A 14,331-nucleotide genomic window follows, 5' to 3' on the forward strand; every position below is an offset into this window, starting at 1 on the left:
TTATGTATGTCGAAACAATACTACAAGTCAAACAATGCAACGCGAAGTTAGTTATAGCACAGAACTGTCCGAGGGTACACATAGACAGATATAGAACCATGAAGATGTGGTATACCAGTCACATCGTTGCATTTCTTTTCTTTGTATTGGAACAACATTATGGAATTGAAAGAAACCACACGCCCTATTGAACCTTAGACTGAAAGCACAAAGTGTAAATCACCGTAGTGCGCGAGCATCGAATTTCAGTCCTTCTTTTATTTCAGTTGATTCAGGCTGTACCCGAAGCAGGAAGAAGTGCTGCTACAGAGGCTGGGATGGCGAGGCTCTGGTGCGGCGGATGTGTCTGGCTGCTCAGCCTGTGCTTCCTCCCGGAGCTCGCGCGGCTTGCCGCTGCTTGCCCCTGTGCGGACCCCGCTCTGTGCCGTCCCATCGCGGATATCAAAGACTTTGAGGTGCGATGTCAGTCTGTTTCTTCCGCCTAGTGGTGGAAACGCCGAAACGTGGGCATGAGCAAAAGAGAAATAGAACAAAGTGAAAGTAATCCTATACATTGTTGGGTCTAGATTCTAGACCCAACAATGTATAGGATTACTTTCACTCTGGTCTAGAAGAAGTGGTGGTTTGTTGCTATTAGTCAGTTCCAGTATGATGTTGCATTAAGGCTGCTCTCAAGTAAGATCGCCGCCCCTAAGCTGAAACACGTGACCCCACTCAAGTTCACAGTAGTTTGTTTTACAGGTCGGCGAGCCAATAAATTAACAGGGCGCGCCAAGGCCCTCCAGGGTCTATCTTTTCTTTTAACAGTCCGAACAGTAGCGGAGCCCTGAACATGTTTCCATGTAAACCATGCCACAAACCTCGCGTAAATTATGATAGAGTCTCTTCAAAATTCCGAAAGGTGTATTACTCTGGCAAGTTGGAGCTTTGACATAATACGTTTCATCATATCACTACAGTTGGAGGTTCTTACTACACATTACGTTTTTGTACAGCTTGTGTTCTGAGCTCCAGTATTTGAAGGGGCTTTCATATGCGGTAATGAAGAAAAAGAAGGATAGGCTGAACAATATTTGCCCAAGATCACACCATTTGGTTAAACGGGGAAGCCAGGATTAATCCCTTATTTTCTGGTTTCACTTCCTACAACTCAGCCACTAAATGAGTATTTGTTTGTCTCTCCTTTTTAGGTCGAGCATTGGAGACCTGTTGTAACTTTTCTCATGTTGGCTTAAGGCCATTCCCCTGATTTCTATTTGTTTGGTTTAGTGTCCTTTAAAAATCCTTGCTTGCTAGTGGTCATTCCTGCCTCTTTGTCCCTCCTTATTCTCTTTCATTCCTCCCAGGGAGCAGGGACTAAGTGCTAAATCATTACGCTTTGATTGATTGTATATATGCTTTTGGGGGCAGGCCCGGTTCTAGCGGGTGGGCCGGGTGGGCCAGGCCCACCCAAACATGAGCCTGGCCCACCCAAACAGGATCTTTGGCCCTCGCAGTGAGGGTTTGAAGGCAGGCATCTTTGGGATCTAAGTGCTTCAACCCTCCCACGTCGCGTGTGTCAGCCCGGGCCCAGGGGCGCACACACACAGACAGTTTTAGAGATGATCGCAGCCGCCCCTGAGTACTTCACAGGTCGTTACAAGACCATGTACATGTTAATGAGGCTTTGTTTATTTTTTCACCCGTTCATCTCTGCATGGCGAAAGACGACATATCCTTTCTTTGACAAGGGTAACCTTTAGTAACCTTTGCTTACTGCCCTGCTGCGCTGATATTTCTTTTTCTATGCAGCGCAGGAGAAAAGAAGTTTCTTTATTCCTATTCACCTTTGCTGACCCCTGCAGGGTCTTACCACATAAGGCTGTGACACAAAGTTTGACTAATGGAGTAGGTAAGAAAATGTGTTACTATATATTTTTCTTTTTGCACAGGCCCAGCAGGACACATACGTGTGTGCTTCATCAGTTTTTATCATTATCATGGCCGATGCAGGACAACAATAAGACTACAAAATTCCCAGCTAACGCTGGTGATTAATAATCCTGCTGGAGAGCAATCATTTGTCTGTTAGTAGCTTTCAAATGCAGATGAACTGTATTTTATGTGGATAGCTCCAGGGCTTTGAGTGAGATGAAAAAAACTTGGGGGTCTCTCAAAGGGACGTGGCCAATGAAATTGAGGACGTATCTTAAAAAGAGTATGTAAATAATCTGTGTTTAGCAGTGTGTGTCCCGACTTGTATTTTGCTGTTTCTGTCATTGCATCCAGGTATTTGATACAACAAGTAACATCATACCTACAAGTCACGGCTATTGGCTTTGTCAATGGTTGTTAGTTTCATAAGATAAATAACAGCAACTATGGCTTGTATAGAATTGCAAAAGCTTCCACTTAAAGCACTCGTGACATCAAAACAATGTTGCTGCTCCTGAGTTTCAAAAAGAGAAGGGAAATCCAGAGAGAAAATGACTCTCTTCAAAGGATTTCACTACCCCCTACAACGCTCACCTGGCATGACGTCATGCCGTAACATTCCACTTGTGAGTAGTGTGAGCAGGGTACACCGATGTGCCTGCTGTCGCGAAACGGGTCTCTATCGGGCTCTGTTTTGTGCCCTGGCACATTTTTCCGGACTGCAGTGACAGCAGACTGCTGTCACTGCAGTTCGGGAAAAAACAGACTACCTGTGACCAGCGCACAAAACAGAGCCCGATAGACACCCGCTTCGAGGCCCCTTAAAAAAAACTGCCGGTGCTCAGACCCAGTGAGACCCGGCCCACTTAAAGCCCTGGATAGCTCAGTGGGCTACTGCCTCTGTCACAGAGATCCTGGTGTTACTTGCAGTTCAGAAGTTACAATCCTAACATAGGACAGTAACCAATAAACTGTCATCTAAGAGCTGCATACAAACATGGATGGTATAGTTAGAACTTCACTTTTTTGGTTTTGTGATATAGTTAGAACTTCCCCAGTCTTTTATTATTCTAATGTTGTTAAAATGAGTATGTTTGGGCAGATATACATTTTTATCAGTAAAGCTGACCCCCATGGAATACTCTTTAAATCCTAAGGTTGTGTTTCCCCAGACCAAACCCTCTTAAAATATCCTGCCCACCAGTATGGATGACATGTGATTCCTACACCTTATAATCCTCATTGGCTTATGTGACATTCCCTATAGACTGGTTTACATACTTGTATGATTCATTGTCTCTGTATAAGGTGTGCGTTGTGTAAAGTACTGACACACACTACACTGATATGAGTAGTGCTATGAGACAAATGAAATGCATATGAGAGAGGGGCTACGTAAAGATAAGGGGCACTGTTGGAGGGTGGCAGTGAGGGAATCTGAGGAGGAGGTAGTGGGAGGGGCTATGGAGCGATGAGGGGCACTGGTGGCATGTGGCTTTGAGGGAATCCGAGGAGGAGGTCAATAGAGGGGGGCATTGGGAGATGAGGGGCACTGTTGGAAGGTGGGAGTAAAGGTATTTACGGAGAAAGACTTTCGTATCAGCGCTGAAGCCGGCCTTTCTGTTTTTGTTTATTTAATTAGCAGTCGGGTCATAAGGGCTACTGTGGAAAATACTTTAAAATGCGTGTTAATTATATTCACTGCTATATTCAATGTTTTAAGTGTGAAGGTGATTTTCCTAATGTTTTTACCGGGAAAAATTAAAGTGGAGCCCAAAGGTGCCTGATATGGGGCTGGGACCCAAGGACATTTGTGAGATAAGGTGCACTGGAGAGGAGTAGTGGATAATCAAGCCTGTAAGGGAGTGCGTTGCAGAGTCCGTGGTCAGGTGGAGGTAGTAATGAAGAGGGATTCTCCCTGAAGGCTCACACAGAGGGAGCCCAAGAAGTGTCACTTGCCTGATACTCCCATCTCAGAAACCTCCTCTTCCCATCAAAGGGACATTACGTGGAAAAAACACTTTTTGAGAGTGATCACATTTAGAAAGAGATTTTGGAAAGAGTGCGTTTTACTGGGCCTTGTAAGACTAAGAAGAGATAAAGGAGGGCCCTGAAGCAGACCTGCCCAGACATATATGCGAAAAATCGAGCTCGCAGTGGCCCACCCAAATGCACCCTTGGCCCACCCAAATAAAAATTCCTGGAACCGGGCCTGTTTGGGGGACTCATTTATTCTTGGATTCCTGCTCAGCGCCAGAGCTGCTTGCATTTTAGAATGTTGTCAGTGCTCTGAGCTCTGACTTTCAATAAATAGGCATGGGCAGGCTCCCTGGTCGCACAGCTGTTCTCCCTGATTTTCGATTTTGAGTATGATGGAAAACAGGCCTTTTATTTACTCACCAGGGATATATCAAGCAGTATAACAGCACAATTTGACATATCACCAGCAGGAAACTCAAGTGTTTTTTCCTCTACAAGAACATGCTCACTTACAGCCAATCGCCGTTTGGAGCTTACCTGGAATGAGTGGCTGTAACTAGACTGTACCGAACGTAAACGTGACAGAAGATAATAAGCATGATTTTTTATTTTCGACCTGTGCTCAGACATGTTTTCATGGAGCGCTGCCGAGCACTTGAGTCACTGCACCTTCTCCCACTCCTACTTGTTTTTTCTGGTGTGGGACCTCAGGCAGCGCAACAACCCCTGCTGTTCAAATCTACCCGTAGACATTGCTGGTTACTTTCGCTCAAGTTATATGTCCTTGTACACATTACCCACACCTTTTCCGACAAAATGTGTTCTGTTTTCACCTGATCTCGACTCACTTCCCTTTGCGTTGACATTTGTCTTCCACCCCGTATAGCGCAATTACACTTTTTTTCCTCTGCTTAGTGGGTGCTTTACAAAATGTCAAAAATAACAAATAAGCTGTGGTGGGTGCCATTTTGTATCGGCCACTTGGCACTTGCAAGTGACGGCCCCGGACTGCTTCCGAGTATACGAGCGTGCCCCGTTTCTTCGCGGGACTCGTGTGGGTGTTGGTATGGAACCTGCTGCCCCTGTGCCCCCGGCCCGGCTCTACTGTGCGGAGTGGCCACGAGAGGCTCGGCTGTCCGCAGGGGAAGTCGGCGGCCGGTCTCGAGGCTGCCTCCATGTTTGTGTGCCTGGCGTGCAGGGAGCTGCCGCATTCCCTTTTCCTGGTGAACCGCTGCGGACTGGCGACGTTCTAGGGGCGCTGGGCGAATTGTGTGCTGTCCTATGTGTCAATGCCCATAAACTGGGGGACCGATTGGACGCCCTTTTGTCCGCTATGCCCTCGACTGGCCGTGTTTGCTGTCGGGTGCGGGACACTGCGCCACACCCTATGATTACATGCTGTGAGTTGCCCACCCAGATGTCCACGGAGGCATTGATGGTACAAGAGCCTGACTTCGCCGCGGAATTGCCTGTTGTGGCTGGGGCGAGCCCTGAGGTTCGTGGACTTCTGCGCTGGCTACGGAATCGTCTCTGGACATCCTGTTCGACGGCTCCTTTGTGGTCTGTTCGCATGACTCATTATCTTCTCCTGGGACTGCCAATACTGCTTTGTCCGGCCTCTCTCGGAGGATTGTTGCGCTGTGTTTTTTCCTTCTGTGTTAACGTGACACACTTGCTTTTGAGTTTTGCAGACTTTGGTGGACAGTCTCTTATTCTGTTGTACTCCTCCCGTCCGCTCGCTCTGTTCATGATGGCCATTATCCAGCTGGACCTTGTCGACACATCGGACCGTAAGGGGCAGGGTTGATGAAGTTTTCTCCTTTTGCTTGCTCACGCTTGTATTGTGGGGACTGTACTGTACACACGGGGTAGTTACACATTGCTTTTAATGTCGGGTTGGGGGTCCGGGGATGGCGGCCATGATTACACAAGTTGTTTATTCTGAGTATATTCGTTTGGCCCTCCTCCGGTTCGATATGTTTCCTCCTTTTTTTCTTCTCGCTTTACTGTCTCTTCTATATTTCGGGTAATCTTTTTGGGGCGACAGACACACTGTTAGGGGGGGGGGGTAGGCCATAACCTCTGCATGTGTGTAGGGTTGGGGGTGGGGGGGCTTCTTTTGTCCGTTTTTGTTTCTATGGGCCTTCTTTCTTTTTGCGTTCTTCCTTCTCTTCTTTTTTGCCTTTTCTGGGTCAGTGGGCTCGGTTGGGATTAGGTGGGTAGCGCTTGGTGTGCTATGTATTTTGTGCCGGTTTATCCTTTTGTTCTGTTCTTATGCCGCCATTTTGATTATTTCTCATTGCAATTCTTCTGAGGTACGTTGCCCACTCATGTCGTTGGTGGCTTATATGTACTCTGATCCTTCCTGTTTCGTATGCTTTCCTATAATTTACTTATGAAAACCTTTAAAAATGAACCTTGCATTCTCCTGTTTTCCCGGTAGTATTTGCATATCCGGTGTAATCTAGTTTGATTGTTCTTCTGTACTCTGTGCTACTGGGTTGCGATATAGCTTGCTATAATGCTCGTAAATGTGTCTCGGCCGGCCAGGTGGTTGTAGGCCCGTATTTGTTTCTTGATACTGTGCAATAAAGGTTTAAAAAAAAAAAAAAAAAAAAAAAATAACTCAGCAGGGCCAGACACCCAATCTTCTTGTCTGCTGAATGAACATTACCTAAAGAGATTAAGCTGTTATTGCTGGCCATAAGGAGGGGGTTCTTCAGCTCTAGAGTCACCAGCTTGGGCCCCCTCGGGGTGCCTGTCTTGCTCGGCTCCATCGCAATGTCGTCCAAAGTTCTAGCCGAGGGAATCTTCGCCTGCAGAAGAAAGCATATAACCCTCCCACTGCGCCCATTCCGTGGGAGACATATTCCACCACCCCGCCGCCCTGATATCCCAATAAAATTAGTCAACAAGGATTGTAGATGTTGTGGTCGTTGTTGGCCGCAGTTTTATTAGGATTATACATATACTGGTTATCTGGCCGTCATCATTAGCATGACCCCTGGTCACATTGGTCAATTGCGAACTGCCATATGTTGGTCATAAATCATACATGTCATCATCATACTGTGCAGATTATATCGTGGTACATTCAGTTCGTAAATGGCCCACCCAAACCAGTTCTTTTGTTAGTCCTTGGTAGTCCTCTTTGTCGGGTTACTTCTGGGACCACTATTTGGTTGGTCACCCATGCCCTCTGCGTGTAGGGAGGGGTAGCTTCTCCCCGGAGTTAGGCCCCCAACTCCCTACCTTTTGTGCCCTGCCATCCGTCTGGGTCTGGGCCGCGAGCGACGTCTCCTTTTGCTACTCCCCTCCTTGGCGTGGCCACCTCACCCTGCCGTGCGGCATCCCAAAGTGAGTGGCCCTCCTCCTACACACCTCCCTGTCGGTGTGTCTCCTTAGCCAATCATTGTACCAATTTCCGCTACGCCGCAGGGAGGCTAACGTCTTACTGCGGCTCCCCCCACAAGATAATGTTTTTTTTAAAACATTTTTTTTTTTATCTACAACCTGCAAGAGCCATTGCGCCACACAGGTTATTCCAAAAGACTCTCAACCCTTCTTCAGACAGATGGACCCTGTCCTGGCCATACAATTCTGGGCATCCAGGGTGGATCAAACCATGTCTGATGGATTCCAACCCGTTTGTCTTGCAGAATTTGTGCATTGCAATGTTCAGTTTTCCACTGCTTTGTTTGATTCCGCACCCCTCTACTTCCTCCTACTGACCATCTCAGACCATATGACGGTCGTGCCGCCGAACCATGTAGATGCCTTTGTGAGGTCTGTCTGAATGGCATGCCCCAATGCCTTTTGTCCCATTTGGGCCAGGTCGTTGCCCCCGAGATGAATGATCAGGACGTCTGAGTGCCATACCGAGTCTGCCAGCAAGTTACCGAGAGTTGCCGGCAGTTGGCGCCACTTCATCCCAGGCTGCTCCTTCCAGCGGATGCACGTGGCTTTGGGCTTGCCCGACATCCTATGGCCTGCCTGCTGCCACCATGTCTGCATCCTGGACACAAAGGAATGGCCCACTACCCACACCAGCCGGGGGCGTTCTCCTGCTGGGAAAATAATTGCAAAGTCAGGTGGCTTGTTGCAGTACTGGAGGCATTTTTCTTTTTTTGGGGGGGTGGGGGAATGGTCTTGTTCTTTGACACCCTGCCGTGCGGCATCCCAAGGTGACCCCGCTTGACACTCACCCTGCCATGCCGCATCCCAAAGTGAGTGGTCCCAACCCTCGCCAGTTTGATCTACAATAGCTGAGGTCGGATGTAGGTTTTGTATGCCCGGGACCGCCATCTGCCTCCAGCCTGAATTCTTTCCTCTAGCATGCCATGCTGTGATGCTGATGTGGCTGCGCCGATCCTAAAAGAGTGGGGGGAAAGGACTCTGAGGGGAGCCCGGCTTTGGAGAGGACCGGGCGCATCACTGGGGTGAATTGAAATTTGCTCAGATTGCTTCCATCTTGATGTTTGAAGAGTGGCCCCTCGCCCGCCAGATGGGCCACCATGTACTTGAACAAGCAGCACACTGTGCAATACCTGGAATGCATTGCAGCTGCATCACAGCGCCCTTCCGTGCCTGGTCAGTTTTTGACCTTCTTAAAAGTATCTCCACTGACTCTGCCCTGGGTCTGATGTCTGTGGCCTGGAGGCACAGTTGTGCCGGTCCCTGCTTCCTAGGTGCGACCAATTCGCTGATGCGGAAGGCGCCAAAGAATGCCGTGGAAAATGCTGCTTGGAAGAGTTGGAGCTCGAACCTGTCCTTTGTAACTAACACCAGTGCTTCCATTAGCTGGCTCAGCTTTTTTAAATCAATGGGGCGCCTGCTATCCAACCTTGCCCCTTCAGCTCTTCTCCACCCTTTCAGTGGTGCTTTGATGTAGAGGGATGCTATGGGATCCTCCCCTGCGTGAATTCTGGAAATACGTTCTATGGCTGCCAAATGGGCCTGTGCCCATGACCATGTCTTTTTGTTAGTGAATGCCCATTGTATGAATCGCTCCACTGCTCTTTGAGTTCCAGCCCTGTCGTTCAGTGATTGTATGCCCCCTATCTTCACTACTGTGGCTGCATGTTTCTTGCATCGTTTAGTTGCCTCTGGGGTAAGGGCCTGATTCACCAGTGTGGATAGATCCATCCCCCCAGCTCCCCCAGATCTGCTGGGAAAGTGGTCATCTCCGTGTCTGCCCCTGGTACTAGTTCCCTGAATCGATTCATCTGTGACCTGGAGAGGGCGTCTGCTACCGTGTTCTCCACCCCTGGTACATGGCGAGCCTTCAGATCAGGATTCACATCCAGCTGTAATTTAATCAACTGTCGCATTAGCCTTAAAGTGTCGGCGCACCTTGCTGCGCCTTTGTTAATGGCCTGAATTACCCCCTTGTTGTCTGGCCATAATGTCAGCTTCATGTCCCTTAGCTCCTGTTTCCATACTGACAATGCTTCTATAATTGGGAACAGTTTCAGAAATGTTATATTACTGGTGATGCCCTGCCTGTGCCACTTCTCCGGCCACCGGCTTGCACACCACTTTTTTTCCCCAGGATTGCCCTGAAACCCATGCTCCCGGAAGCGTCTGTAAATAGGGCTATCTGTCTGGCTGTTACCCAGCCCTCTCTCCATATCAGGAAGCCGTTAAAGTCTGTGAGGAATTTGTCCCACATCAGAAGGTCCTGCTTAACCTAAGCCCCTAGACGGATGTGGTGGTGTTTGTGGGTGATACAGGTCAGCTGTGTGAGCCGCCTGGCGAAAACTCTCCTTGCGGGGATTACCCTGGCCGCAAAGTTGAGCTTACCGATCAGCCTTTGCAATTCGCGGAGTGTCGCCTTGTTGCAACCGCACAAGCCCCTTACCTCCGCCCTGAAATCCTTCACCTTTTCCTCAGGTTGCCTGGTCGTCCCTACCACTGAGTCCAGCTCTATGCCCAGGAATGTGAGTCTTGTGGTGGGGCCCACTGTTTTCCCGGGTGCCATGGGGACCCCCCCAAGATCCCTGCCAGCTCCTCAAATGCTGCCAGAGTGTTACCGCAGATGGGAGACCCCGTGAGGCCTGTGAACATGAAGTCGTCCAGGTTGTGCAGTTTCCACCCTCTGGGGTGTCTGTCATGCAGGACCCATTCCAAAAAAGTTTCAAACTGTTAAAAATATGCGCAGGATATGGCGCAGCCCATGGGCATTGCTTTGTCAATGAATAGGTCCCCTTCCCACTGAAAACCTAAAAGGTGGAAGCTGGAAGGGTGTACTGTTAGTAGGCGGAATGCGGACTCAATGTCCGCCTTGGCCATGGGTGTCCCCTGCCAATCTGATTTTACTAGGTCAATCGCATCGTCTACCGATGCAAAACCCACTGAGCAGGCCTCTGTGTTTATCCCATCATTCAGTGAGTGGAGAGATAACCAGGCCCTTCTGCAATTGTGGTGGGAGGGGGCCCTCTATTCTTCCCAATGACTTCTCTTTATCAAGTTTGGCGCGCACCAACCCAGGGTGTTGCATTGCGGATATAAGGGGCAGCTCTGTCAATGTGGCGCCAGCCGCACCCACGTGAAGCAAATCTCAAGGCTCAAGGACGCTCCGAAAATACGTCTCCAGCCGCGGCAGAGTAGAGCGCGCCTCGGGCCCCCTGGAAAGAAACAGGGGAGATCCCGCACCTTGGATGATCGTGGCCTCGTCTGCTGCGGGTTAGAGCACGCTCAGAGGCCCTGGTGAAGGGGAGATGCAGCTCCGGCCCCCTTGGTGGTTATAATCCTGGGCAGGCGTCACCGTGGTTCCAGCTGTGATGGGTCAGAGAGCTGGCACTCGATGGGTGCAAGATTCGCCGCCTGCTCCTTCCTGGTTCCTCCTCCAATTTTTTACCCCGGCAGCGCTTCGCCTTCTTGTAGTTTTCTTCGTTTCTCTGAAACACAGCACGGTGCGCCGCTCTCCCCGCTCCACGAAGTTAGGAGCTACCTGAGATAGCGGCGGCTTATATCCCCCCTCCCTCGCTCTACCCAGTGCTCAGGTGGTGAACCCCGATTGGCGGTTCATACCTAGCCATGCCACCCCATTGGCCGGGTTTTGGTGCCACTGGGCGCTCCTGAGCGGGGTGGTCATTTTCTTGGCGCTTCCGGGTGCTTTTGGGTGCCCAGAACCGGTTTTCCCCCCGGGGCTCGACATGGGTTATGGTACCGGCACCTGAGTCTCCCCCCCCCCCCCCTCGGGGGGAGAGGCGGCCTCTGCAAGCCCGGTTAGTTTCTGTCACCCGGGTCGAGAGGTCACACCGCGCGATATCTTGCACTCTGCGTTCAAAGTAACTTAGCGCCCTTGCATCTTTAAATTCGCTCAAATTGCTTGCATGCCTGTGTCAGTCCAGGGGCTATCGGTAAACCATGGGGCTGCAGGGCGCTTGATTCTTTAGCGCCAAGTCTAAACGTGGGCATGTGGGTGACACATGTGCTTGGCACTGGTGTGTTAACACTTCTTTCTATTTCATACACCACAACATTTGGTGGGCCAATGAGGGTACACAAAAGGCTTTAATACATTCAGGGACATGATATGTAATAAAATACTGTTTCCGAATTGAGAAATAGAACACAAGGTGGGAAATATAACAAGCATTTGCAATGCAATAGGTCTCGCATTAGGAAAGTTTGAGCAATTGGTATTGTAAGTGACAAATATTTTATTTATGTGTTGGTTTTGTAAATAGCGATAATAGCTTTGTCATTTACAATGCCAATAGTTTTAACTTCCGCAAACGTGACACCTATAGCATTTGTAATGCAATCTGTGTTGTATTTACATGACTTAGATGTATTAATATTACAAATAACAATGGCTTTTATTTTTTTTAATAATTAATACTTAAATAAAAGTTATTGTAATTTATAATGGCAATAGCTTAAACTTTTGAAAATATCTTTTGGGAAGATTATGTTCATTGTATTTTATTGTGATGCAAATCCAAGAACAGCAGTGAAATATTAACATCTTTTTGTGACATTTGTAATAAAGCTTGAAACATTGAGAGAACATATTAGAACCAGTTGTTGTTGAATTGTTGCACAGAGTGATGCTGTGGCCTTCAGTGGTGCTGAGTGATGCTGTGGCCTTCAGTGGTGCTGAGTGATGCTGTGGCCTTCAGTGGTGCTGAGTGATGCTGTGGCCTTCAGTGGTGCTGAGTGATGCTGTGGCCTTCAGTGGTGCTGAGTGATGTTGTGGCCTTCAGTGGTGCTGAGGGATTATTATTATTATTATGCGTTCTTATATAGCGCTCGATTACCCATAGGCATCTCGGCGCTTGCCTTGGGAGCACGTCCTGACTTTTTCCCTGTGAGATACCCGTACTGGGCATCACCAAGGTGAAAGCCAGGCATCCCGCTACGGGGGGGCCGTAGTGGAGATTAAGCAAGCTAATGCCCAGAGCTGCAGAGTGTGAACCCGTGATTAGAGTAGGCACCGAAACGAGAATTATCGAGTCCGGGGATATTTGGGCTCAAGACCCTGCCGTGTCGGGAATTGAACCCTGGTCCCGGGTATGACCTCTGCTTCAGGGTCTGCCTCCTCTAACCAGTGAGCCACACTTCTCCAGGGATGCTGTGGCGTTGAGGGATGCTGTGGCATTGAGGGATGCTGTGGCGTTGAGGGATGCTGTGGCGTTGAGGGATGCTGTGGCGTTGAGGGATGCTGTGGCGTTGAGGGATGCTGTGGCGTTGAGGGGTGCTGTTGCCTTGAGGGGCGCTGTTGCCTTGAGGGGCGCTGGGTCGTTGAGGGGCGCTGTGGCGTTGAGGGGCGCTGTGGCGTTGAGGGGCGCTGTGGCGTTGAGTGATGCTGTAGCGTTGAGTGGTGCCATGTGATGATGGGTGAACAACCTTTACAACAAAACTATTACAACGCACTACCATTACAACGCGGTCATTACAACGCAAACCATTACAACGCATTGCGCTGGGGGGCGCTCTAGGATAGGGAATAAGTTTAATTTTCTATCGAACACCTTCCCTAGTGTCCACGGGGACTGGAGTTGGAATAGAAAATTATACTTACCACTATCCAGCACCTCTAAGCGCTATGCGTTGTAAAGGTTTGCGATGTAAAAACCGCGTTGTAAAGGCAGGAGTTGTAATAGCCTGCGTTGTAACGTCATACATCCGTGATGATGAGGTGCTGTGTTGGTAGTCAGTTGATGCAGCACTGGTACTGTGCTAGTGCTGAGGTAGTGCTGCGCTGGGGCTGAAGTGGTGCTGTGCTGGGGCTGAACAATGTTGAGGTGGTGTGGTAGTACTCAGATGCAGCTGAGTGACGCTCATGTGGGGTTGCGGTAGTGCAGCTGAAGTGGTGCTGCGCTTATGCTGATATGGTGCTGAGGTAGTGCTGCACTGATGTAATGGTGCTTGGGTGGTCCTCAGGTGGCGCTAAAGAGGTGCTGTCCTGCTGAGTGATACTGAGGTGGTGCTGTCCTGGGGTGATGCTGCGCTGAGGTGGTGGTGGTGGTGTAGTTGCGATGGTGCTTGTTCATGCTGCACTTTAAACCAATCTTTTGCACTACTTTATTTTTTTTATTTGACGATCCATCTTCGATGAATAAATAAAAATGAACAAAAAGACACAAGGTGGCAGGGGGCCACATCATACCACTAATTTCATCTGTAGTGCACTGCATACTGCAAGGCCACAGCCTCTAACTCAGGTGACCTGCATGCTAAATGTGGTGGCCATGCTGGAATTCTTCCCACAAGGCATCTACCCTTTGCTATGTTTAATTAATTTTTATTACATTCGTATGCCTGTTCTGTTTAGACAGCAGTATGTTTTATGTTTTTTTTTTTTACTTCATTCCATTAGTGTATCTTCCACATGGTGTTTTGTGTGTGTGTTATTGTAATTGTGTAAGTGAATGGATGCAAAAATCAGTCAGCAAGTGACTGGATGGATGCTTGAGTGCATAGTGATAAAGTTGCATGTATGACGACGTATTGAGTGGTTATACTCATCAATGACTGAAGAGGCCCTTTCATTTAAAAGCCAGACCTATTGGCATTGCCAATTCTAGTTTCTTTGTAGGTCTTATTAAGAAGAGACGTTAAGCGCAAACCTTAGCTGTACTGAAAGAAAGTACACCCATAGTATTTATTCAACTATTTGTAAGGGTGGGCAATGCCGTGTACGGATGCAGAACTGACGTTGATATTTTTCCTTTAGGCCTTTCGACCCAGTTGGACATGATAACCTATGTTTTCCTTGGGATAAGACCTTGTGCCAATATTAGCTACTATGTGTGAGCGGGCAGAGAATTATCGCCTGGCATAGTTTGCCCAGGTGCTCTTTTGAACGAATTGCCACTTGGCACCCGTGTTTATCCGCCTCCTCTGCAGAAGGCACTGGTACCTTTCCCCCCTGCTCTGGGAGAGGACACCAGTGACTCAGCGCGTCCTCGTCTCCTGTGTTTCGGT

At 48.8% G+C, this 14,331-nt stretch overlaps 1 protein-coding gene across 2 annotated transcripts in view; it reads left to right on the plus strand.

Moving 5' to 3' along the window:
- The first annotated feature begins 255 nt into the window (after positions 1-255).
- Positions 256-14,331, plus strand: part of LOC144756220 (di-N-acetylchitobiase-like) — a 127,508-nt gene continuing 113,432 nt past the window's right edge. Inside the window, exon 1 of one of the 2 annotated variants that reach the window (XM_078645839.1) lies at positions 256-455. In XM_078645839.1, coding sequence (XP_078501965.1) covers positions 318-455 — 138 coding nt within the window. In that variant the 5' untranslated portion in view covers positions 256-317. The remainder of the gene's footprint in view (positions 456-14,331) is intronic. The other variant, XM_078645848.1, reaches the window with a different exon arrangement.

The sequence above is a fragment of the Lissotriton helveticus genome, chromosome 1_1, assembly GCF_964261635.1.
Source record: "Lissotriton helveticus chromosome 1_1, aLisHel1.1, whole genome shotgun sequence".
NCBI lineage: Eukaryota > Metazoa > Chordata > Amphibia > Caudata > Salamandridae > Lissotriton > Lissotriton helveticus.